The sequence below is a fragment of the Anas platyrhynchos genome, chromosome 16 (genome assembly GCF_047663525.1).
Source record: "Anas platyrhynchos isolate ZD024472 breed Pekin duck chromosome 16, IASCAAS_PekinDuck_T2T, whole genome shotgun sequence".
Lineage (NCBI taxonomy): Eukaryota > Metazoa > Chordata > Aves > Anseriformes > Anatidae > Anas > Anas platyrhynchos.
This window is the reverse complement of record NC_092602.1, coordinates 1,662,396-1,688,102: the sequence shown is the minus strand read 5'-3', so window position 1 is coordinate 1,688,102 and position 25,707 is coordinate 1,662,396. Positions and strand designations below refer to the sequence as shown.

Sequence of the window (25,707 nt, the reverse complement as noted above, 5' to 3'; positions counted from 1 at the left end):
CGTTTTTGCAGCCACAGTAAGGTAGAAGAGAAGCAGTGGGAAGCCTGGACAGCTACTGCAAAAACTTCCTGGATAAGCAAAAAAATGCCATCTCCAGAGGCCAGCATCAGCACATTTTACAAACTCACAGTTCCCAACAACGATTGCCTGTGACACAAAACAAAGCTGGAAATACATCAAGTATCAGTAAAGTTATCCTCTGTAAGCAAACAGCAGCTCTGGCATTTTGGAAAGCAGAACAAGCTTCAGAAATGGCTGAGGGTGCCAAAAAAATCACAGCAAACACAGAAGAATGAATATTCTCCCCAAGCATCGCTTCTACAACGCGATCGCTCCCGCAGTTACCGGCTGTTTCTGTTCCCAGAAATGAGACTTTTCATCCCAAAGGACTGTCGGTGGCAGAGAGGGAAGGTTGCTGCACGCCGGGACGGGAGCACGCCGAATTAGCATCCAAAGTATGTGCAGATCCTCGTTTTGACTCAGACGTGAGCAACCTCCTGTTTGTAAAGTGCCGGACTTCAAAACAAGAACATCACTTAAAGGGCAGGGGAACACGGGGCCGTGCGCTTGATTTGATTTTATAACAACGAGATAGGTAAAATAAAAGCTTACATTAAAAAGTTAATGAGCAGAAAGGACCCTCCCTGCCCCAAAGTCCAGACACGCGCAGCCACCTCCCTGCGTGCCCGTGTGATGCGCAGCCGTGCGTCGCGGCGTTAAAGGCAGTGCCAGAACAGCCCCCAGGCAAGGAGCAAAGCTGCCTGGCTTTTATTGCCCAAATTAAATGAAATCCAAGAGGCAACTGAAGATTGTCAGATAATTTTTCAATTATTTAGCTGTAGTAATCTGTGAGGTTACGTACAAGGCAGACAGGGCTCCTGTGGCTTTCCTCCAGGTCCAAAGGCACAAAACACGCAGACGAAGCCAGGTCTGCAGAGCTCTGAGCCCCTCTGGGCATCCGGCTGAGTCCCCAAAGCTCAAAGAGCTGAACGCCGAGACCAAACAGCCCAGCGGAGTTACTTACCCTCTGTAAAAGTCCCATGGAAGAGCCAGCAGCAATTTTACTGAAAAAACTATTTATTTGTTTAACATAAAATATCGAGTGTGGAATTAAACTATCCAATGTCGCATCGGGAACATAGGAACAAAAGGAATATTTTACAACAAGCCTGATATACACAAAGTTTTTAAACATTAAAATGTATCCAGCTTAGAAACTGTACATTCAAACACAAGAAAACATTCAATGTTCTTTCGGCAAGCATTTAGGAATACTGAATCATTCCATCAAAGCACACTTGGAGAAGTATTTTCCCACAACAGCTTTGCACATGAAGATATTGGACAGTTAGCAAAACTCTGAATCCCACAATTCTGTTTGCTCTCAATTTTAATCCAAAATTATCTGACTTTATCTTTTTTTTTTTAAATGAACTAGCTCTATGAATTCCTCCATCAGTGAAAAATACTCGACGGTGTGTAAAACAATCTTTGGAAGCTTATTATATACATCGATGGTGTTGCCATATTAACAAAATATGACTTGTGATCGTTTTTAGGCTATTGTGTATCAAGCCAAATGGTTTTCCATGTTTCAGTGAACTAAAGTGTCCTCCCGTTATTAATAATATCCAAGCACCTGCAGAACCCGAACCTCGGTTTCCTACGTGTGCAATAGGCTCCTACTGATGTCAGCCGTGGTGGGCTCCTGCCTGTGCTCTCTGCTCAGCTCGCCCACAGCCCGTGAATGTCCGTGGAGACCCTCACAGACCTCACCAAGCTTTGGAGCATGCTGGAGGCATCTCCGTCTTTAAATCAAAGACCCAGAACGTGAAGCTGTCCCAGCAGGACCAGTCTTGGCACTCGTACCATTATATACATTCTCAATGCAGAATTTGTTAAAAGTGAAAAGCAAAAATGCCTTCAATATATATATTTTTTTAATACTGTAAATGTCACAGGTTAAAAGTGAGCTACTCAACAGCATCAAAAGGCTTTGCATTACCAATAAATCGGTACCTGGGAAAAATGTTGTTTGAAGTATGCACGTGTGCGAGTTTATGAGATAGATAAACTTCCCTAAAACTCTGACTGCACGTTTTGAAGGCCATGGCAATGCAGTCTTTTAAAGCTGTTGAATACTGACTGAGAAAAAATGAAGCGCTATGTGAACATTAACACTGGAAAAGCAGAATCTGAACCCCAAGGCCTCCAGTAACAGACAGACAGATGCAGCAGCTCGGCTGTAAGGCGCCGTTCCTTCAGGCCACGGATTGCACTTTGCATCCACCCTGACCTCTGACGGGGGCTGAATTCCCCCTGAAGCCCTCCAGTTTTTGGGGTACACCGTGCTGTAAACATAACTAACTGCACAAATGCGTGGTGAGAAGAGACACGAGCCTCTGGGTGCGCCCAAGTGGGCAACCAGTTGGGGTGTCTGTGCTCGGAGGCAGCACTGAGCTGCCCCAGTTTTACACTGGGAAAATTCCCAACCACAGCCTGACAAAAGGAGGTGAAAACAAATTCCTTGCGCTGGTTGTCAGCTCCGTGAGAGCCCCCTCTGTTTGCTGAGGACTGACTGGAACGTGAGGTTGCTGGAGGCTGAGCACAGGGGACGCAGACACAGCAGAGACAACGCGAACCGAACCGACACAGAGCAACGGGGGACGGACAGGGTGGTTCTACGTCCTCAGCCACAGCCAAGCTGCATTTTCACAGCTGTGAGAAGGAAAGTTTGCCCGCTCACACCAACTGCTTCTGGACTCTCTCACTGCAGTCACCATCATCCAGTGGTAAATGAGTGGACAGACGCTCTGGTGCCTTGTCAAACTTTAACCTTTCTCAGCAGAAGATACGCAAACACAGAATATCAACAATCTCTTTGGCCTTATTTTTTATTAGTCTGAGTTTCCTCCACTTCTTTAAGGAATTATCCACTTCTGATTTTCCTTCAGTGCTAAAAAGAGACAGCCTAATATGTCTTAGAGCATTATACCACACTACAGTGCTGCAAATCCCTAAGTGAAAGGTGAACCCCAACTGTGTTCATTTGTATTGCACCCAAACACGGACTCAGTGACCTGTTGTTGCCCCAGAGAAAAGGGGCCTGGTTCCCAGAATATGTAAAATAGCCTACTGTGCAAAATTTATTGCACACTTACCTATGCTTATGTGAGACAACTGACCACACGTATTACAAAAATGTATTGCTTTCCCACAGCCTAGTGATTAGCATCTAGTCCATCTCACATTTGGTTGTGTGTTCCACAGTCTGGAATCCGTAAAATAAACTGAGACGTGGCTAGGGCAGGTCTCAGTTTCCTTACGTATTTCCTCGCTGCATGTCCACAGACTCTGAAACCTAACTCCCTGCATAGTGACAGATTTCAGACAAAGAAGACAAACGTATCCCCACCTGAACTTTTACATTCTCCAGGGTCACCGACCTCCGCAGGCTAGCTACGTCTGAAGGAGAGCAGCTCCTCTTCCAAGGAAGATCGCGGTTTGGCTCTTCCCAGGATTTTTGTATGTTTATGACATGATGCCAGGTACATTCCTTTGTCACCAGCTTGACGTTGCAGTCGATGTACGATCTGCAGCTCTCGAGAAGTTCAGTCCAGCTGTCAGGAGACCAGCTTCTGTTGGGAGCCACTTGAAAGCGGCTCCATCCAAACCGCTACACGCAGCTGTTCCGACGGAGGCATCTTGATCGAAGGGCCTGGCTACACCACTGCGGGAACATACTTAGGCAAATTGAGCAGAAACAGACCCGGACCCATGCAGAAAAACACAGCGTGCATCTTCACACACACAGAGACACCAGTACAGCCGAAGCAGTCTTCACCAGGCAACAAACAGAGTGCTCAGTGTTTCTGGCAACGTTAGAAAAGTCAATTTCTGCTCCAAACCATCAAGATTTACATTTTTCATATGAGGTTCCATCTCTGCAACAAATACCACTCCTCACCAACCGAAACTACCTGCCTCGGGAGGCAGAAACATTCAGGAGATAGATTCCAAGCAGTCTCACTTACAGTGCCTGTTAATTCTCAAGGAGCAGAACCCGTAAGCAAGGGAACTAGAAAGCATTGGTTGGTTTGCTGTTACCTCATTTTGTTGTTGTCGATGGCTAAAAAGTGCAAGGCAGGCATCTAATTCATAAAACCTATCCTGTAGTGAATGGAATCCACCGTGTGCTATGCCAGGTACACAATAAATATAAATCTTTTGATTTTAGGCATCGAGAGTACATTATTTTAATTACAGCTTATACTGAGTGGCATTCAGTTAGCTATTTGCTTGACACGGGACATTTTAAGCTGAGTAGCTGACCATGCAAGCACAAGAAACTTAAGAAAAACCCTTCCTGCTAAATTTCAAATGGTATCGGGATCAAATGCCTCTCAATACGGAAGCAAAGTTTTCATGAGTGTGAGCAAGGAGCAGTAGAGATGCAATTTGCTTGGGCTCAACCCAAAAGTTCCTGCAGTTTGACACATGACATTGGCAGTGACAGTATGGTCTGCTTTCTACGCTTCAGGCTTGGACTTTTGTGAACCATATCTTGATCAGATCATCCATTCTTTCCTCAGGATTTCGTGTCCCATCATTCCTGTGATCCAGAGTTTGACCTGGTGACTCCCGGGGAATGAGATCCTCTCCCAACCATCTCCTGTCCCCATTCTCTGTGGCTGGACTCCTGCAGTCCACGGCCTTTTGTTTCAATGGGCAAGAAGCAGGAAGCCACAGCGGCCAGCAGGCAACATCCACTGTAAACCACCAGTGTTAAATAGACTGAGGATTCCAACATCACCTGCAGAAAAAAGGCGGAAAATACAAAATAGTACTTACTGAGGCTTATCACAGAAAGAAGCACAAATCCTAGTGTAGTAGGATGAATTTTAGTGCCGTGGCAATTTAACCCATTACAGCGCTCTCCAGCACAGGGAATATGGTTGGAAAGGAGACTGCAGCAAGAGCTCTCTTGATCTGGTTTGTGCTCTTCCCCCTATTTAAGACCTATCTTTTGCAATGTTTTTCACAAACCACCCTTACATCCATGCAGCAGCCGGCTCCTTGGTTATTTATTCCCCATCATATGACCTCTGGAGTAAGAGGTAAAATCAGAGGTGAGCCTGGACCCTCCTCAAGGAAATAAGCAACAACTCTCCTTCAATCCATCATGCACAGACTGCCCTTGGTACAGCCCTTGCAGCACAGAGGCAGCTTCTCCATCACCTTCCCGTGCCATCAGCTTCGGGAGGAGGGAATTTACCTGTGCAATGAACGGGGTTATGAGGGCTCCCACTCTGGCCATTCCGCTGCACGTTCCCAGCCCCAGAGCACGCGTGGCTGTTGGATAAACCTGTGAACAAAGCATTAAGCTGTTAACCCAAGTGGGCAGCTCTCTGCCCTTCCTTCTGTCTCCTTAATCAACGGAAATTAATAAGTGGCACTAGAGCACGTTCTGTTAGACAACGACAACAAGATCGTGAACTCATATCTGGGGTTAGGTCCGTTGTGAAGAGGTCATTAAAATGACTTTCCCACCATGTTCTCACTCCCCTTAAATATTCTCATTACAAAATCAGCCTCCTTACCTCAGGAGTGTAAACATAAGCAGCCTGAAATCCTCCTGAAATAAAAGCTCTTGCAATGAAGAGCAGCACAGTAAGAACATTTCTGCGAGAATAAAAAGGAGAGCAGTGTTTGGGATTGTTCTGTACAATCTGTTTGTTTAACTTGGAGGCAAGTGCAATAAAAAAATGCTAAATTTGTTAGAGCAATTCCTTTTGTTTTTTAATGAACCCTTTTTATTTTTTCTGGACTTTTAATATAATAATGATGCCAAACAACGTGCATTCCCACAACCACATCAGTTTTCTAAGTGTATTCATTCTACATGACAGCTGCAGACTATTGAAATAAACAGCCAGTGCCTAAGCTTATCTAAATAAGAAAAATATATCCCATGTTATGAATGGTGCTAAGAAAAAAAGGCACAGACGAGAAGGAAATCAGACTGCAGCTTTCCTTTTCCATACCAACTGAATATTTGCAGCTTTGTAAGGTTTCTCATTACGCATTTTCTGTACTGTAACATTTCTTACAGTGCCTGAAAAGGTTTAAATTCAGACAGCTCTCCACCAGCTATGCTTTTGTTTCCTTATTCTTCAGCCCCAAGAAACAGACATTGTTGCATGCATGCAGCACTGAGGCTTGATGCAGTCAGAGGCAGACTCTCAGTGCTCAGCCAGAAATTTGGTACCGTTAAGATCCAAGGACAGAGCTGCCAACTGACTTGTTCTTTGGGAAATCTGTGTGAAGGACAGATGCTGAACAATATGAAAACATGAAACCAAGTTATTCTAAAGTCAGGCCCCACTTATCTGCAATGACAACATCAAGCTTCACTCCCCCATGTCGTATGCAACTTTTGCTTTTCACATAATTGTGCTGTAGCACTGAGACCCCTGAGAGCCCACAAAAACAAGTGAAGAGGTCAGAGCCTCCGAATGGGAGGCACAGACTGGGCTCAGTTGTGAAGCATTACCCTGGTAATTATTATACATTCAGTCTGGGGAAAACCTGAGTAATGAATGGCTCCGGGAGAAGTACACGAACCAGCTACCGAGGCTCATGACATCAGATCTGATTTTAAAACTGTCCAATGGCTACCTCCTAATCAGACATGATGTCTTAATTTCCCCTTTGGATTGTTCTGTCTGTAAAATTACAGTGAAGTATTTCTCATCTCCCACTTCTTTTAATTTTCTACCAAACCCTTGTGAGAAAACCTAAGATCATCCTTATTTTTCTCCAGTTGAGCACGACCAACTCACAGATTTTCAAACCTCCACTTCTGCTACAATCAAGAGAGAACGTGGATGAATGAGTACCACTTTTTCATTGTGTTTTACTTACCTTCCAACACAGAGGAACAGCAAAAGACTGCAAAACGAGAAGACAAAAAAGGACAGGGCCATGGTTTTCTTGCGGCCTATCCGATCAATAATCCACAGTGTTACTAACACACCTGCAGAAGGAGACAAGTTGAATGTTGGGAACAGAGCTCAGGTGGAGGCTGCATCAGCTAGCTTTTAACATAGGCTGTTACTGAGATTTGAAAAACTGTTGTCTTTTTATAATACTTTGCTGGCAGAGGCATCAGGCAGGGGAGTGGAGCAGACTGGCCCAGTCACTGGTACGACACGCAGAGCAGAAGCTCCATGTCTCAGGTGGTTTTGTGCTGTGTTCACAGCCCCAGAGGTCCAAGCACCCACGTGCCTGCACATTCAGGGGACACAACCTGATGTAGGAGCAAGCAATCAACTCTGACATCTGCTAAATACTGGTTCTTGGCAGTGGTTACCAACCTGAGCACTGAAAATGCCTGACTCATGTCTAACTGGAATATCTTTCATTCAGCTTCCAACCACTGTCCCCTACTAATCTTTCTCCTGCTGGATTTAAGGCTCTTTAGAACCTAGTATTTTCTTCCCATTAAGTTATTTACATGCTGCCATCAAATTACTTCTCACCTGCTCTTTAATAAAAGAAATGGATCAAGCTCTGTAAGTCTCCCAATCTCAAATATTCTCTTCTGCAAATTTTCCAGATCTTTTTCAAAGCAGAGGTACAGCAAGTGTGAGGATTATGCAAGCATCAGTGTTGCCTGTGTCATTCAGAGATACCCCGTTATTATTTCTTACTCCTACTTTATTACGTCTCAAGATCAAATCAGTGTAGTCAGCTACAGCATGAGTCCAAGAGTACATACTGTATTCTCTCCGCTGTACACTTATATCCTTTTCAGAATGACTGTTATACAGGACAGCCTTCCCATTAGGTAGGGACTCTGTATTTGCCAGTCACAGAAGTACAACTTTTCACCTATTAAGTGGCTTCTCTTTGAGTCCCTGAAACTACAATACAGAACACTGAACATATCCTGACCACTGCCTCACAGTATTACTTCAAACAGATTAATACTGAGAGATCATCTTCTACATGTGAACAAACAGTGGCTCTCATATACTATCTTGGTTGTCCTGTGTCAAGCTGTTCATCGAAATTCATTTGAAACTGACTAAAAATCAGGACTAATGCTGGACACAGAGCTTTAGGAAGCAAGTCCTCCATTGATTCACTATACCCACGATCCCTTTAAAATAGTTCTGGATAGTCATTTATGGATAAAAGTTCAAGCAATCCTGCCCCTTTGATTTAATTGTTACTCTTCCCCTGAATGCGTAATGTGTTGCTTGGATAGAATCCACAATGAGACAGGCCACTATAGCTTCACAAAGCAATTACTAGTGATTTTATCTGCAGAGATCACATGGACAGTGAAGAGAGCTACAGCTACTGTGTGTAATGCATATATCAAGCTGTCCGAGCTGAAAATACACTGATATTAGGCCAGAGAGAAGAGCCCATTGCATTGCTGTAGCAGAGTCCATTCCGCTCATGTTGGCAGTGAAGAACTGATGCTTCTTATCGCCTCTTACCAGGGAATTCTGACAGAGTTGTCCAGAGCAGATCAGTGTAGTCTTCCTCTGTCAGATACTCACAGCTCAGGCTGCACTTTGCTTTAACTTCTTTCCTTCTACTGGAAACTGTGGGAGAAAAAAAAAAAAAAAGAACATAATTTAAGTAATCTCTTCTCCGCTCATCTTCCTTTACTCCTGCTATGTCCTCACAATTCTTACTGCTGAAACTGATAGAAGAGAAGCATGGAAGAAACTCTGCTGAACAGCAGGTATATTCTGCCCAGAAGATACAGCTGGAACTGAACAGTTTTGATGCCTTAAAATTCAGACTGGCATCCACAGTCCTTTTCAAACTAACAGCAGAAAGTGAGCCAATAAAAGATATTCTATTGCTTTACACGGCATATTTAAAAAGAAGAGATGGACTAGTACTCACTGCTGCAGACGTCTCCTGCTTGGAAGAACTCTGTAGTTAATAAAACTAACCCATAATATGAAAAAGCATTGGAAAACCTGCAAGGAAGAAAATAAGAGAGGAAGTTTCAGCTGACCAAACCTATAGCAAACAACACAAATCAAAACCAAACTCACTGTGTGAGGACTTCTGCTAAGTACTACCTCAAAGCTATTTCCTATCAGCATTTAGAAAATGAAAGGGCAATTAGATCTAGAATGCTAGTGATTGGGTGGTTTACTAAATTACAAATCAATACATTTATTTATTTATTTATTTATTTATTTAGAGGAGGAGGAAGCTGCTGTATTTTAGTGATACTATAAAATACCTCCATCAAAAGCTATTTAGAATTGTGCTGGCACTGAGCCATTTATATTTTCTCTTACCATATAAACCAGAGTAACAACGTGGTCCATCTAAAATGTGGTGTAAAAAGGTCCCTCATTTTTCCTCGGTCTTCCTGTTGAAAATAAATGGAAGTCAGACAATCGTGGTACTCACTGGTCCTGGACTGGAGGACGTATGGTAGCAAGGGATAACATAACACAAAGTATGATGTACTACAGCTCAGGACAAGTGTTCTATTTCAGCTTGGGGTTTTTCAGGTTGGAGGAGCCACACTGAAGCTGGAATCCTCTGCTAAGTGGAATTCTCTGGGAACACAACATTATCAAAACAGTTCATGCACAGGGCAGGCTACTGCTTCACAACGGAGGTGAGAATCCATCTGAACAAGGAGAGGCTGGAAGGAGGTAGAGCAGAACTTTGCCAGTCCTCAGCTGACACATGATTCATGTGGCCCACAGTCAGCTCTGGTAAATTAGCACAGCCCATCAGGGCTTCTGATCTAGGGTGAGGTCCCACGGAACTATAAGCAGCCCTCCGGCAAGCAGACCCCTTTTAAACTGAGTGTTTCTTAGACAGACAGACAGGCAGGCTCAGCACATAAACTTGTGGTTAAGGAAAAGTGCTTTCCCACCCCACCCTGAAAACAGAATCTTCCAAAACTTGCAGACCATCAAAAACTTGCACAGCCCATCAAAATTACCCTAACTGAACCAAGCATTTGTGAAAGGCACAGGATCTCCAGTCGTCACTGATGCAGACCACAGAAAATCAAACCTGTATTTCCAATTAGCAAGATCATTACCAACAGGCTCCTGCCTAGTTCTACAATTTTGGTGTTGTTCAAACCTACAGGTCTCCCTCTGCTGTCCCTGATTGCTGGCTAACTTTCTTTTCTTGTAACTTTTCTTGTAACTTTCTTTTCCTATAAAAGCCTGCTCTTTGTTCTGTAAATGCAGAGCCACTTTGTATGTTGACAGGGGTGCTGAAAAGTTGGCCATATAAAACTAAAGAGAAAAGAAATCCAGTGCAATTCACACAGTAATATAATACAGCTCAGAAGTAACAACTTGAATTATTCCATGCGTTAGGACTGAATGGGAGCTTGTAGCTTTCCAACTCCACAAAACCAGGATTAGATTCAAAATGAGCTACAGCTAAAGGGTCCAATTCCACCTTGCCTCATGAGTTTAGGTCTGGGAATTTTGATCTGAGCTCTCCTACAGTCATGAGATCTGATCTTCTTTAACAGAAGGGTCTTAAAGAGAGACGAAATAACATTTTGAAGGTCCTTTTGACTTTTGGGATTTTCATGTAAATAAAAATGTAGATAGTAAAGACTAAGTCTTCCTCACTGTGGAATAGACATACGTGATCATCTCTCATGTTTAATTAGTGGTTGAGACATCAAAATTAAACATTGATTATTTGCTTATAAAAATACACATGACTGTAGCACAGTTTCACTACATCCCACATTATTAAGGTGTCTGTTACCTGTACCTACCTGTCTGGAAATAATTAATTTTCCCAAGGGCATCGGAGCTCCATTTTCTGTTGCTATCCGCTTTAAAGTGGCAATTGCTTTTTCTTGATTTCCAGATAATACATCATACCTGGCACTTTCTGGCAGCCACTAGCAGAGCAAAGCACATCACATGCACAAAGATGTCAAAAACACAGCAGTACACAAACTGGGGACTTTCTCTGCGGGTTTACAGTGGGAAATCTCCGTGCCTCCAGCAGACTACTGACATAAGAAGGGATCACAGAACCAATCTTTAACAAATCAGAAAAACATCTTTGTGTCAAAGGTCAAGTTCCTTATTAGGCTTTAAGAAACTGCAAAACAGCACTTTCACCATAAAGTCAGAACTCCAGCCTAAATCTTTCCCTTCTGTTGCCTCATTTTCACTCTTGAGAAATATTAGACATTTTTGCAGGATCTTGGCATTATATTTTCTCAGTGGGAAAGGCAGAGCATCCAGGGCAGATAACAAGATGCTCTAGGCATTACAAAATTTGCATTTTTAAGCTCCTTTTAAAAACAGTGCATGTTAGCACTTGTATAACTGTTTGGAGGTATTCCTGAAAAACAATGACAGCGACTAAGGAATAATAAGAGCTGCTAAACAACCTGACAAGGGTATACATGTTTGAGAAGACTGAATGAATGGCAGACATATTACCTAATAGCACACTGAAGCTCAGGTTTAACTTAAATACATCCTTATTTAAGAACCTGCATTATGCAGATTTTACCTCTGGCTTGGGTCAGTTTTTTGGATGGACATTAATTACAGAAGTTATGATTTTTGGTAAAATAATTTAAGAATCTAAAGAGCAGTCAGGGAAACAGCAACAGATTTTAATAAAATGTTGATTCCATTGAAATGACTTGAAACAAACTCATTAAATTGGAAAGAGATTGCCAGGCCTGATTTGGCTTCATAAATTCCAGCCCACCATTGTCCTCTAGCAATTACAGTCACATAAACACAGTTCTCACTGCACTGTTGTTACTAGTACTTTGCTGAAACAATGGAATTTTTGTCGTTATTTCAGATGTTTCACAAATACATCAACTCAAAGCCCAAAAGCTGTCACAATACCCTTCAATCAGGGTACACATCTTTAGAAAAATACCTACAAAACATAGGACAGCAAAGAGCAAAAGTGGAAGGGCAGAAAGAATGAGAAGCCACCGCCATCCAAGAGTGGGCATCACCAACACTGCCAGGAGGACTTCAAACACGGTCCCAATAGCCCAAAAGACCTGCCAAAGGGAAAAGAAACAGTCAGAAATGAGAATGAGAATGTTATTAAGGCATTCTTTGTAGCATTCTAAAATGTGCTCTCGTGGGACAGCTGGAGAGAGAAATGCCAGAGACATTTCAAATATGCACCACTGTATTCAACAGAAACCCAGACATTTAAGGGGATTTGTTTACATGTTGCAGAAGCTCAGTTCTGAAAATCTAGCATCGACTTTCTTTAGACACTCATGATTAACTGTAGGTAGCTTCTCATCATGAAAGGACTCATCACATTGTGCTTCTTAAGCAAAATAACTATTAACATCTGTCTCTGGGTATTATTCCCACCTATCACTATGAGATTTATGGTATTTGTTTTCCTTTACAAAACCAAGCTACCAAAGCCACAGAGTTTGTCCTGCAAATGAAAGAAGGAATTGATAGCTTCCTGGCAAGTAATGGAGCTGGCATCGTCTTGCAAATCTTAGCCATGCACGGTTATTCTCCTTTGGATTATGAATCTGAACAAGGACTAGTTTCCTTTTCCTGTTAGCTCACTATTTAATGCTCAGAATGTATTTCTAACCCAGGGTTGCTCTGAGGTAGCCAAACCGTGAAAGTAGGATTAGCCAGCAGTTACCTTAGAAAACTGATTTTGTATTTGAGAAGCTGTTTGGATTTAGTATTTTTCTTGAGGATACTCCTTCTGAATGGACTGATGCAGACAAGTAACGATACTGTTCTCTGCTCAGCACTGGCACCCTTCAACCATCCGTTCAAGGGCTGCATATGTTGCCTTAAAGTATTTATAAGGCAAAATTCTGCGCTCTGTGACTTTGATATATTTGGAGTGAGTCTGGAGAGCTGAATTTAGCTCTCAATTTACTGAACAGTCAGTTCTCTGTTATCCAGTAGTGAGCTGTAGATTAATTTCACCATGGCATTAGGTCATACCCAAAGGGCTTCCTTCATGCTACCCTTAGAAGTGCTGGGAGCTTGGCACTGGTTCTGGGACCACTAGCCTTAAATGCTGGAGAACAGGATGCAGGCTTGTCTTAGCTCACTCCATGGGAGTATTCACCTCATAAATATGGGAAAAGGAGATTTCAGGCACATATCCTCATGGTATTGAGGAATACAAATGCAAACCCTCCTAATCTGGATCTTCACAAGCCAGCTCACATTAGCTCGGAGCACAACAATAACTTATGCAGCACTGGATGCATGTTCATTTGCAAAAAGGCAGACCAGCAACAAGTGCAAACCCTTACAAAAATCCAGTATGCTGCTTTCAGACCTGAACTAGATCTAGTGTATGAGGTTAACCTCAGTTCCACACTAACTGAATGGATGTAAGCAACAGCAGAATTTGTCCCCCTCCAGACCAGTACATATAGCTACACTGCTCACCTCTATTAATAAAATGCATTTTGCTCTGGCTTTCATTGGAAGGAATTCAGCATATAAAGTTACCCTGTAAAGAGTGAACATTGAGAAAAATGTTACGTTAGCACATCGAGAGATGTTCAGACAACACACTTGTTTTTTATTAAAATCACCAAACCCACAATGGTCTTCAGAGCCACCAAGACTGTGGACAGTGTTCAGGCTCCACTTGCTACAACAAAACAATCTTTTTTAGTTTATCATTGCAAGAGAGGACAAAATTTGCTCTGTTCATGTGACTTTCTGACGCTATAGTTGTTGGCTAAATGTAGCAGTTCTTGGAGCATGTTTTCCTACCATTGCTTTGGGCTGGGACAGGCATGATGCCTGTATTTTCAGTGTGGTCCATCAGCAGTCAACACAGATGCCTGCTAGGTAAAGTATTTCTTCAGGGCATTACAGCTGGCTCAGTGAATTTCACATTGGCCTACTCTGCCAGGTTTCAATTTTCTAAGAGATAAATACTTTCTAGATCTGATTATGTTACTGGTATACAATAACAATACTTAACGTATAACACTGGTAAATAATTTGCATTCTTTTATCATGGGAATTCAAAAAGAAATCGTCTAACTTTGCAGAGTTGTTTCATAACTGTGCCAAGAAGTAATGGTACAGCTTCTGCATGAGTATTTGCTGTGGATGGAACCCCAGGGCCAGCAGCCAGCTGAGGCTCTCTTGTCCCCTTCAGTCTGGAAAGACTTGTCGTACTTTGCTCCTACTCTATTTGCATTCCACTGACTCATCCTGTTCCTGCCTGTAAACTCCTTAGGCTTTCTTTAATGCTTGTGGCAAAATTCCTTCTCACTTGAGAAATGGTGGATTGATCTCTAACTTCCCAGAATTTGGTTCTGGGAAGTACGCTAAAGTACGCTATTAAATCAGTAATTAAGAGGAAAAGGAACAAGAATCACGTCATGAAATGTAGAGCAGTTCCCTGTATATCACAGCAGGAATCAGAGAAAAAATAATGCTATAAAGAACCATTCTCTTTAGAGAATACAACACATCCTTGCAAGACTAGAAGCTGGAAAAGTGAATGATCATCCACAGGGTTACATAATATCTCACAGAAGATTCCAAGAGGAGGTAATTTATTACTGCTGGATGCATTCTTTTTAATAGCACCTTTCACAAAAATTCTCTCTCATACCCATTGTAGAATACAACAATACAATGATAAGGATGCCTACGTCATTCCACTGAAATTCAGCTACTCATCTTCCAAAGTTATACAGCCTACTTAATATTAGATAGGAGCTATTTCTCCTGTTACTTATATATTTATTCTTTTTGTCAAAGGTATCACTGTTATAGTAAGAGCAAGAAAAAGGCTCAGCAGCAATGGAATGCACTCTGAGTTCTGTAACCATCTCTTCTTTGTCTCTCATTAAGTCATGTTGCCTTTGTGTTTTATCCACCCCTCTGTAAAATGTCATTAGCTGAGCTGCAGCCATTCCACTGAGGCTCTGTGGAACAACACTAATACGTGTTTGCAGTACAAGGCATTATTAACTCTGACACTTTGTCTTTGTTGTTCTCCTGCTTCATTCCAGTTGTGCTCAGTTGGAACTGCATGGCAGAAACTGCCTCACTGCTGGTTGATACACGGCAGGCTAAGAACTTTCCTTTTTTACACACCCATTATGCTTTTGTGCAGCTTCTAAAAGAGGTCACATGAGCAGAAAAAGAAAATTAATAATACTATGATGCTCCATCTCAGCTCTGAATCTTTTATCTGGGAATGGCAGTAGAAAAGACAGGATATTGACCTGCCTTGTGAAGAAGTCTATGAGCCATCAATCAAACTTAGGCTCTGACTACTCCGAAATAGCACCTCCATGGGGCAAAATATCAATTATTAATAAGGATAAAAGACTACACGGAGAGAGAATGGATATACTCATCCCTTTCCATTTATAATTAAAAGACAAGAGCAAATTTATTTATTTAAAGTGGAAAATTTAGAAATCCTCCTCTTAAGTGAACGGAATGAAGTAATAGAGAAATATCTTGATGCTACTTTCGTGTTAGAAATGTGTCTGAGCCATTAAAATACCTCAACTGCTCCAGGGTTGGATGATGTGAGTTTGGAATTCCAGTTCAGGTTCAGAACCAAAAGATCAGGCTATGATTGAACGATAATCTGGAGTTCTTCTAAAAAAACAACAGTAGTCAGGGCTTCGTTCTACCCCTTCGTTCTATCTCCTAGTGTATTGCAACAAGTCCACATCATCCCTTACTGAATTCCCCAACACAAGCTGGCAATGCAGTGTTTGGGCACAGCTACCAAACACTGTCTGTTGTGTTTTATCCACTTCTAGGAGGGCTACCTGGGCCTCTCATTTTCACCACAGTTTACCTGAGGGAATGAGAGAAGCTTAACAGGTCTCAGGGCACACAACGTATTACTTTTAAGTAGCCAGCTCGTTCACATGGAAGTCTTTGTAAATCTGATTCGCTTCAGTGATGTATTAGATATCTTCAAAGCCTTCTTGGGGTTAAATGTATTAGTTACGAATACTAAAAGAAAAATGAGCTTGGGACAGTGAAACTGTGGAATGTCTTCAATTTGATACAAGCATTTTTAAAAACATAAAGCAAAGAAAATAGAAAATAGAAAAGAGAAATTTGGACTTGTGAATATTTACTTACGACTGAGGCACTCCTCCAATGCCAAAGCCCACCAGGCCCCTCAGCACCAAGATCCAGCTGTACACCGGTGCAAAACCACTGAGGATCCCATAATAGAGTGTCCATAGCACACTGATCTTTAGCCCCTGTATTTAACAAACAAGCAAAAGGAAAAGTCTCTGCTGTTCCACAAATTAACAATATGTAAACTAGAGCTTCAAACCCAGAAAGTTCCAATGTTATTTCTGTAAGCCCAATAGCTACAGGTTTCCTAATGACTGGAGAAAGGTAGCACGGGTGGTACCACAACAAGTTACCTGATGTAAGTGATGCATATATGTGCCCATTCACAAACAGAGCACAAAGTTCCTCTACTTGTACAAAGAATCCATTTAAATGATTTGTGAACATCACGCACTAGAACACTCACACTGCAGCAATACTTGAATGTATTTCAGTAAGAGCTGAAGACTTACTGTTTTCCTCCCATACTGATCTGAAATGTTTCCCCAGAGGGTGGAACTGGACATCATTCCCACAAACACAACCTATGAAAAAAAAAAAAAAAAAGAAAAAAATCTTCCCCTTAACAACAAGACAAGTGAAAATTTTTGTATGTCAGCAAAGAAAATGCAGCTTCACAATTAAAGGCCCCCCATGACTTTAACTTATTTAAATTTAATGAATATTTTGATCAATTTACACAAAAACACAAATAGTATCAAATCTACAGGAAAAAGAAATGTTGCAGGAGTTAAAGTGCACACAACACAACAGAGGCATATGCTGAGAATAGGTTCCCCAAACAATTTTTTCTTATCTCCAAAGGCATTACATGTTTCCAACATCATAGCCCCATTCTTGGAGGTGGTATTATAAGAGCTTTGCTTGCAAAGATCACTGGATGATCCACCTTGAAAAGTGACTGCTTGCTCTTTCCCTTATGGCTCCCAGTCTGGCTATGTACAAGGGAAACGACATACAGTGAAAAGGATTTTCAGGAAAGATGGCCAAAATTTACAATTTTATTTTTTAAATTAGTTAAATGGTTTGAATTTTAGGATGAATCCGAGTCACTTCATATATTTTCCTAGAGATCACATGAAACTTTGAAACTGAAACTTGTAAATTTTCCTCAGTTCCCCCTAAGTTTCTTCCTCAAGCTCTGGTTTTAATAAAGAATCCTATTTCTTTTAATCCAAACACAACTTCCAAAGGTGATGAGCAGAGTCAACTTTGGGATCTAAAGCACAATATCTGAACAATGAGTGGAAAAACCTTACAGAATACAGGAGCTGTCAGTTATTTTTCCTACCGATGTGAGCAATGCAACCTGCCAGCTTGGTAATCGCCACTCACAATGAAGCTGAGGAGCTAGGATACTTAAAATCATCATTTCCATAGCATCTGCCATCTAGAAAGGTAAAAAAGAAATAAAAACAAATAACTGACTGAAAATTCGATTGACATAGCAGTTCATAATCCATCATCTTGAAATTAACTTTGGTTCTGCTCATGCGATTTCCACTCTGCAGGTGAAATAAAACAGTTATGTTTGCAAGGTACAGTGGATGTACAAATTCCACTACTGACTTAGGATCTGAACCACGGCAGACTGCAACCTTACATGTAGATGATAGCTAGTAAATACAGGCTCCAGATATTATTACCCTAAATATACCACAGTAAATGTAACAAATACCACTTCAGAAATAGCAGACAAGTGAAAACAAAGCCTGTCTTCCTGTTCTTGATACCAAAGTTAAAACTACTGTCTCGCTGTTCACCTGAAACAGAGATTACAAGAACAATAATGTTGACTAATATAGGAAGCAGAGAATGTAGCTAATGGGATGAAATGTGGTAAAATCACAGACTGAAGACTGAGATCTGTCTCTGTAGGAATAGCCTAGCACACTTCTCATTTGAAACAAGTATTTGAAGTAGAGAACCAAAATGATTTTTCAAACCCTGACTTACAACAACTTCAGCAACAGAGAAACCAACCAGCCACTCGTTACCTCTACATAACAAGTTTGAGTCCAGCTGTGATTTTAGAATTTTAGGTAACACTCTTCATTGCACAACTATCTGTTTAGAGATTTCTTCGTCTACAGAGAACGTGTACAGAATTTGAAATCACTTAGATACTCTAACTAGTGATCATGCAATTGACCTTCATAAAAATTACTTGCCCATGCCAATCCAGTAATGATAGAGAGCTTCCACTGGAACTTCCCAAATCCAATGGCTTCCACCGCATCTTCCACCATGAAAGTATCTAGAAAGAAAACAATTCTAGTGCAGAAGTGTATTCCTTTCCTAGTAAGACATACCCCTTGACACAGCATTTTCTGTCAATGTAATTACTTACTAATTGGGTAATCTGCTTAGGTTTAAAATAAATAGCAGAGCTACCTAGCTTTTATACAAATCTTACCCAGGAAAATCTCTATGTTTTTTCAGAAATTGTGCTAAAGCCAAGATAATCTTAAATATTCATAAAATATTTTATTCACATAGAAGTAAATCAGTGTAGCACCAATGACTTCAGTATATTTTCAGCTTACTACTACCAAGAGTGACTCCACCAGCCACTCACTTGCAACTTCCTCTGCTGAGAAGTATATATAACACTATAAAAGATATATATAAGTATATATAATATATATACGATATATATATAAGTATATATAATACTATACAAGAGATGGAAAGTGCAGAAGAATATTTTGTTGAATTGAGAGTCAAACTGTAATTATTTGAATGAAGAATTTTCCCAAGACATCTAAATGTTAAAACAGTTTTGTTACAAATGCTGATGGTTGTTTCCCACATTGCCATGACCTCATTATTTTGTGGTATCTGAAGAGGCTAAGATATATCAAATTCCTTTGCTCAAATGCAAAATGAAAAATACAACCAAATTTTGATTTTCAGGTTGTTTTAATCAGTTTAAGTTTCAAGGATTTAACACTTCCAGCAGCTCATAAAGTACATTTGCCACAGAAAAGCTTTGTCTAGCTAAGAGTTGGACATCCTCACAAAACAAAAGACCAAACACAAACCAAAAGGAAATCAAACAAAACCCAACTGATAAAGCAGAGATGTCACAGGACCTGAGTCTGTGACTGCAACCCAGGCACTTGATGTGTTGGCACTGAAGTTCACTGTACTGGCAGGCTGCATCGCTTGCACTTTTTTGGGTAATGTGCCAACTGAAATATTCTACATATATCTGCAGACTTGCATTGATGCACTGAGTCTTTCAAGAAACTCATCCAACTCACTCCATGCTATTCTGGCTTCCTATTGCATCAATATGTTAATAAATAAGACTCTGGGAAAACAGCCATCCTAGAAAATTTCAGTATGTCTTGTGCTAAGACTAAACCAGCACTTCTCATGCCTTCTGAAGTGGTGTTACCTTCAGGGCAGTCAGCACTTTTTTCCTAGGCAGAAAGCAGAGGCTGGGATGGAAATTTATTCTGTCCCTCTCGTCCTCTAGGCAAGTGGCAGACAGGGACACCACAGAGCTTTCCCGCTCAGTTGAGCCACGTGTAACTGTTCCAGTAAACTTGGAGATGATTTCGGAGTACTAATCAATTTTAAAGGAAACTTTAGCAAGCTGCCTATCTGAAATCAGTGGTGACAACTGGATATACAGCTCCTTAAAAGGGTCTACTACTGGTAATATAGAATCAAACACATAAAGAAACCCTTAGAGGACAAAGTTTCTAAATCATCATTTTCAGGTACAACCTAATTTACCCGTTATTGTTTCCTTTTATGATCGGGGGATCCTTAGCTTCTCTAAACCCAGTGTATTCATCCTGGCTGATGTGAGGAGGCCACGCTTTTTTTCCATGAAAGAAAACAAGAAACGTGCTCACCATCAGTTGGGTTGGCAAATTCTTTTGGCACTGCAGCTCCATCCTCTAGCTCGACAGCCTCTAGCTCTGTCCGAACACCCTCAATCTGAATTTCATGTTCTCCTGAAATGGCATCCTCTTCTGACCTTGCACTTTCCCCAGTGCGGCGAAACTTGACCACCCTGAGAACACAGAAATGAGGATTAACACTTTGCTGGGTCTTTTCCAGGTTGAAGCTGTGTTTGGTTAGTCTTGAAGGACTATTTGGTCAAATAGCTGGCAGCTTTCCCACCACCCTCCTGTCTCCATTTCACAGTCACAGAGAATGCTGCGACTTTTATTTGTATCTGCTCTTAAATATGGTAACCTGCTGGTTGCTACTATCATTGGAAAAACTGCAGAGGCACACTGCTATGGGATATCGTTATCATTTTTGTACGAATAGGATGTCATCATAGTAATATATAAAGTTATAATAATATATATATTGTAAACATGCAATGAAATGCATGGTGATGATTCTGTGACTATAAATATGATTGCTTTCATCTTGTCTTGAACTTAAGTCTTCAATATCGTGTATTAATTAAATACCTGTGTTTTAAGAAACTATTTGATTTCCAATACTTGGTTCATCTGTGCATTTTTGAATCCGTAGCGAGGTGGGACAGAATAAGAAAGTAATATTTCTTCTTTCACTAAGACCAAATTAGGACTGAAGGGTGTAGCAGCCTGACAGTTACAGCTGTGGCATACGACATATTGATTGCCATGTGAGTGCCATGCTCACAACTGCCCATATTTTATATCATTTCTGGCACCAGGTGAGTGGGAATTGGCTAATCTCTGCAGTGAGACCAAGGAGAGAACAAGACACGAAAACAGAACTTTTTTGCTCAACTGCCACAACTTTCACATTTTGGTGAAGAGTGATTTTGGGCAATGCTTCATGTAATATGGAGTAGGGTCATTCTCCATCATGTAGCTTTCATGAGATGAAACAAAGATTTTGAAACAGATCTACCATATCTGGTGCAACACACTCCTCAGTCCTCCTTCACTCTACCTGCAACATCAGTGTAGTTTTTTCACCCCGGCAAACAGCAATTTCTTGGGCCTCATTGAAGCATTTTTCTGGAAATGGATTAAGGTAGCCTTGCTACTGCCTCTCCTGACTTCCAACACCTCAGTGTTTTAATGCTACGATAAGGATTAGCAAAGAGCCTCTTGAATTTCAGTTTAATCCTTTGGCTTAAAGGTTGCCAAAACTAAACTATCAGCATCCTTGCCAGCTGCAGCTGCAGCAAACTGACATGCATGTACGACATTTGTATAGGTTATTTAAAAGGCTTTGTATATTTGGCAATCTTATTTTCTCTTACAAGGGTTGATGGCACAGTCAATACTTAATATAAGGGCAAAAAGATGGGCAATCTACAAAACTCCAGTAAATTGATTTTGGTCCAGTGGTGACCAAGAGGATGGAGGAATGAATATCTCAGTCACCCATGGGGTCTGCAAATAAAGGAGTCCTGGCCACAACCAGCCCTTTGGTTATTCTCTGTTGTAGAACCATATAGTGGAGGGATCCAGAACATACATATATTTTTTTTCAAAGTCCTGGCACCTAATTTCCCTGACCACATCCCGCCTGGGGAATTGCACATGCTCACCAATGATATTCTGGCAACATCCTGGAGACAGAAGCATAGAGATCATTTTGTGAGGTTATCACTCACAAACATTTGATTTGCAGGCTGTTGAGATGTTTTGGGACTGTTTTTTTGGCCAAGTACAGAGGGCATCCCAAGATACGTACAGGGTAAATAGTCATTGTACTACTTCAGTAATGTTCTCAGCTGCAGCAGGACACAAAAAGCTTTTCTTTCACCTTTGTTTCTTGGCAGACAAACAGCAGATTGACAAATTTTGTTTCCTAGGGTAACATTTGAAGGTCTTAAACATAAGCACACAGAACAAAACTCTAGGCCTCTTCAAAATGAACAAGAAAACTAAACTGACCAAGAATTCTCTCAGTTTGGGAGCATTCTTCACTCAGTTATAAGAAAAGATGAACAGAATCATGAAACTTCCCCAAGTCCAGGTTCTTAGTTTATTTATTTACTACAATTTTAGTAGTCCCAAAGCCTGATGCAAAGCCCACTGAAGCATATGGACACATTTTTTCCAGATTTCAGGAGGTCTGAAGTGTCATTACTCCAGGGGATTATGACTGAATCTCATTCATACCATCAATACTGGCAACTATTCAGTGCTCTAGCAAGCCACAAGCAAAACTTTTTACACTAATAAAAGCCTTTCTGACCATAAAGTACCCGATCACAAAACCACAAAACCCCTGTGTTACTGTTTCATACTGTGTAATATTTGTTCAAGTAGACTTTCAGAACTGACCATTTTGGAGACGATGGTTCCAGATGCTGTACAAAGGTACAGTGACTGATCTAAAAATCGTAAATACTTCAGTGGCAATCTGAGTAGAGAGCTCCCTGGCCACCTTCCTCATCACAGCAAATAAAAGAAAATGGTTTTCACTTAAGAACCTATGAAGCAAACTGACACAAACGAAGAAAAACACACAGAGACATTCACTGTTCCATACTTCCTAATTTTTTCACAGCTGAGACATCTCAGTGAGAGGCATTTGTCTGCAAGATCTTACAGTATGGAATAAATCTAATTATACCTACATTGAAAAGTACTTTAGAACATTTTTCCAAGCTTTGTTTAAAAAGAAAAAAAAATGGGAAAAATGGCCTAATGAAATCATGTCTCATTCTTTTTACTTACGAGCTGAATGCAACTGAACTCAGTATTTGAAAATACCAGGAGTTCAAGTCCATTTTCCCAACTTATTAGAAATGTTATGGGACAGTTTGTTCTGTCATTGACACGAGCTCATTAATATTTAAAATCAACTTTAAACATTCATTCCCTGCCGTGCAGACTCAATGGTTTACAAACAGGAATGTGTTTCAAACCACACGATAATGGAGCATTAGGAGAAATGCACTTATTTTGAAAGAAAGCATTTTGAACTCATGAAAAGGAAAGGAAATCCTGCTGTTAAAAGGCAGCAGCGCTTTTATCACCTTCTTGCACAGATCTAACAACCACATCCCAACAGCAAGGAGTTTGTCATAAACAACAGCATTTTCCCTGTGCAGCAGCGTTTGCTTCCCTGAAACACACAGTTAGCAAGTATTAATGATACTCACTGCACACACAGCTTTGCAAAAAAAAAAGGTTGCAATCTGCAATCAGTTCACTGCACGAAGCAGGAAGCCGAGGAAGATGCCTTCCCTAGCACGTTATTTACAGATGCAATCCACCTTGCAAATGCAATAGCAGTGTTTCCTCGCAGAAAATCTTCTGGCACTTGCAGGGTTTTATTCCACCCCTCCTTATTTCTACCAGCCATCAAGTTCGTGCAAGGATTAAAATGGAGTGAATTTATATAACAAACCGACCCCTGCCTGCGTGCCCCCAGGATGCTGAACCCAGGCAGCTACACAAGGAAAATGGCCTGCTTCCCGGGGCCTAAGACACTTCCCAGAAATAATTCCCTGCAAAATCCCCAGGATGCACACCATCCCTGCAGCCCGTTGAGCAGAAACCCCGCGCATCCCCGCTCTCCCCTACCGGTGCTACTTACGGCAGCTGTCTCAGCTGGAATAAATCATCCTCCATTGCCGGGCTGCGTTTGGAGGAGCTGCTCTCATCGCTCTCGCATGGCGGGGATGGCTGGAGCTGCGGGCAGGCAGGCGCGGGTGGCTGGACAGCTCCGGCAGCCTGCACCGAGCGGCTGGCCACGGCACGGCACGGTTGGGAATAGCACGGCGTGGCACAGCGTGGCACGGCTCAGAGCAGCACAGCACGGCGTGGCACGGCTTGGAACGGCACGGCACGGTGGGTAGAGGCGGCAGGCAGCAGCGACTCCCTCCCCGTGCCGTGCCGTGCTGCTGCGGGCAATGCTTGCCCCTAAAAATGAAGTGGGCACCGTGGAGGTGGCTTCCCCGTGGGCTGCTGCTCCCAGAGGGCTGTGGAGGGTCTTCCCCGAGCTCCCAGCACTGGCAGGTGGGATGCAAAACTGTCCCGTCAGTGAGGGGCTCGGCAGAGAAGCCCCCACATGGTTATTGAGCTGCTGAAGATGCTCGGGGACCGGTCCCATACAGGGAGTTCCTTCCCAGTGTGCACCCCTCAGGCTCAGAATGTGATCACTGTGTAAAAAAACCACACTTATCTACCTGGAATTTTCATCCCTGTAGACCTTTTCCTTCAATCAGAAGGGAAAATTGACCTGTGCTTAGGCCTGCACTTAAAGAAGAATCCTTTCTAGGGAAAGGCCTGCAGGAAAAAATCAAGAGGAAAGATATGCTTCTGGCATGGTTAAAATGTAAAATACATTTGGCAAATTGGAGAAATGGCCTGAAATCAACACAGTAAAGTCAAATGAAGACAGGTGAAAAGCACTACAGCGAGAAAGAAGGTGCAAAAATTCCCAACAAGGAACACCTGATGAAGCCAGAAGCTTGGCCTGGCTATAGCAAACCAAGCACGCCTCAGTTTGTGAATGAGAGCTTTCAACTGTCACACAGATTTAGTTTGTGACACTAAATACTGAAAATGTTAGCAGCGTGTAGCATTTACAGGAAAGGACTCACAATTGATCTAGCTAGAGTTTCAGCTTCCTTAAAAATACCAAGAGAATTATTTAACAACATATTTGTGCCTAGCCCTGGAGTCCTGGTTCCTACACAAGGGTCTCGGTTCCACTGCAGGTAACTGCACATCTCCTGTGGCCTCCTGTGTGATTTCTGCCTAGATCTGGATTCTCCAATCTCTGTCACCTCCCTTGCCATTTTCTGCTTGTCCTTCCCAGACACAAATTTGCACAAATGACATGACTCTTCAGTTTTGCACCTTTTCACCTGTCTTTGATTTGGGTGGTGATGTGACTGGGGTGAGGAACAGCACAATCCCAGCCGTTTGTTACCACAGAGGCGCTCAGCAGTTTATTTGGAATGAAAGGCAACCAGGCCCATAACAATTAAAAAATGAAAGGCTTCGGTAGATAAAACTGGTCTACCAACACATTCCTGATTTTCAAGATTTGTGTTTCCTCTTCAGAAAATAGATATTAAAGGAACCATAGTTCAGTGCTTTGTATGATCTAAGAATCCTGTTCTGTTTCACTGGGTAAAATACTGTAGATTAGGTCTACAATGGGAGGGGTTCCTGGACTGAATCTTCCAGAGGGAAGCACTCATCACAAGCCTTGTTCAGAACAGCCTCAGCACAGCTGCCTGACTGTGCCAGGCCAGGATTTATCCACAAAGCTGCCTGTGGATGTGTGTTCATTGAAATTTTGGTAGCTTCTCCCAGAAGCTTGGTAGAAAACAGCATTTTTTGAATAGAGAGAAACGCACTGGATAGAAGCACTAACTTTGTTTTCAGAATACAGCAACTATATTACATATATATATATATATATATATATATATATATATATATATATATTATTAATACTAAATAAGGTCCAATTTCTCAGTAAGTTAAGGGTGTGAGATTTGGTCCTCTCAATTTGATTTGTCCTTCTGTCAATTTATTTATTTATTTGCCCTTCTGTCAGTTTATTTATTTGTCCTTCTGTCACAGCACAGGTCACACCTGGAGAACCGCCA

The 25,707-nt window shown here is 41.7% G+C and overlaps 1 protein-coding gene across 1 annotated transcript; it reads right to left on the bottom strand.

Annotated features, from left to right (window-relative positions):
- Nucleotides 1–1,059: 1,059 nt before the first annotated feature.
- SVOP (SV2 related protein) lies at nt 1,060–25,451 on the bottom strand. The gene is made up of 16 exons (XM_038187319.2): nt 23,679–25,451; nt 20,024–20,184; nt 18,326–18,411; nt 17,446–17,544; nt 16,607–16,678; nt 16,152–16,276; nt 13,461–13,524; nt 11,945–12,070; nt 10,802–10,930; nt 9,336–9,409; nt 8,929–9,005; nt 8,511–8,618; nt 6,925–7,036; nt 5,601–5,682; nt 5,276–5,365; nt 1,060–4,813 (listed from the first exon to the last, which is right to left on the bottom strand). Exons 1-16 carry the CDS (start codon nt 23,711–23,713, stop codon nt 4,607–4,609), a joined length of 1,647 nt encoding a protein of 548 aa, XP_038043247.1. The 5' UTR covers nt 23,714–25,451; the 3' UTR covers nt 1,060–4,606.
- Between the last annotated feature and the right edge of the window lie 256 nt (nt 25,452–25,707).

Excerpts from the sequence above, each read along its gene's own strand:
- SVOP (XM_038187319.2), bottom strand. The coding sequence starts at position 23,713 with ATGGAGGATGATTTATTCCAGCTGAGACAGCTGCC. Across the intron at positions 20,185-23,678 it reads TTCCAGCTGAGACAGCTGCC|GGTGGTCAAGTTTCGCCGCA; the intron begins GTAAGTAGCACC and ends CTGTGTTCTCAG. Across the intron at positions 9,410-10,801 it reads AATTAATTATTTCCAGACAG|GAAGACCGAGGAAAAATGAG; the intron begins GTAGGTACAGGT and ends TATTTTCAACAG.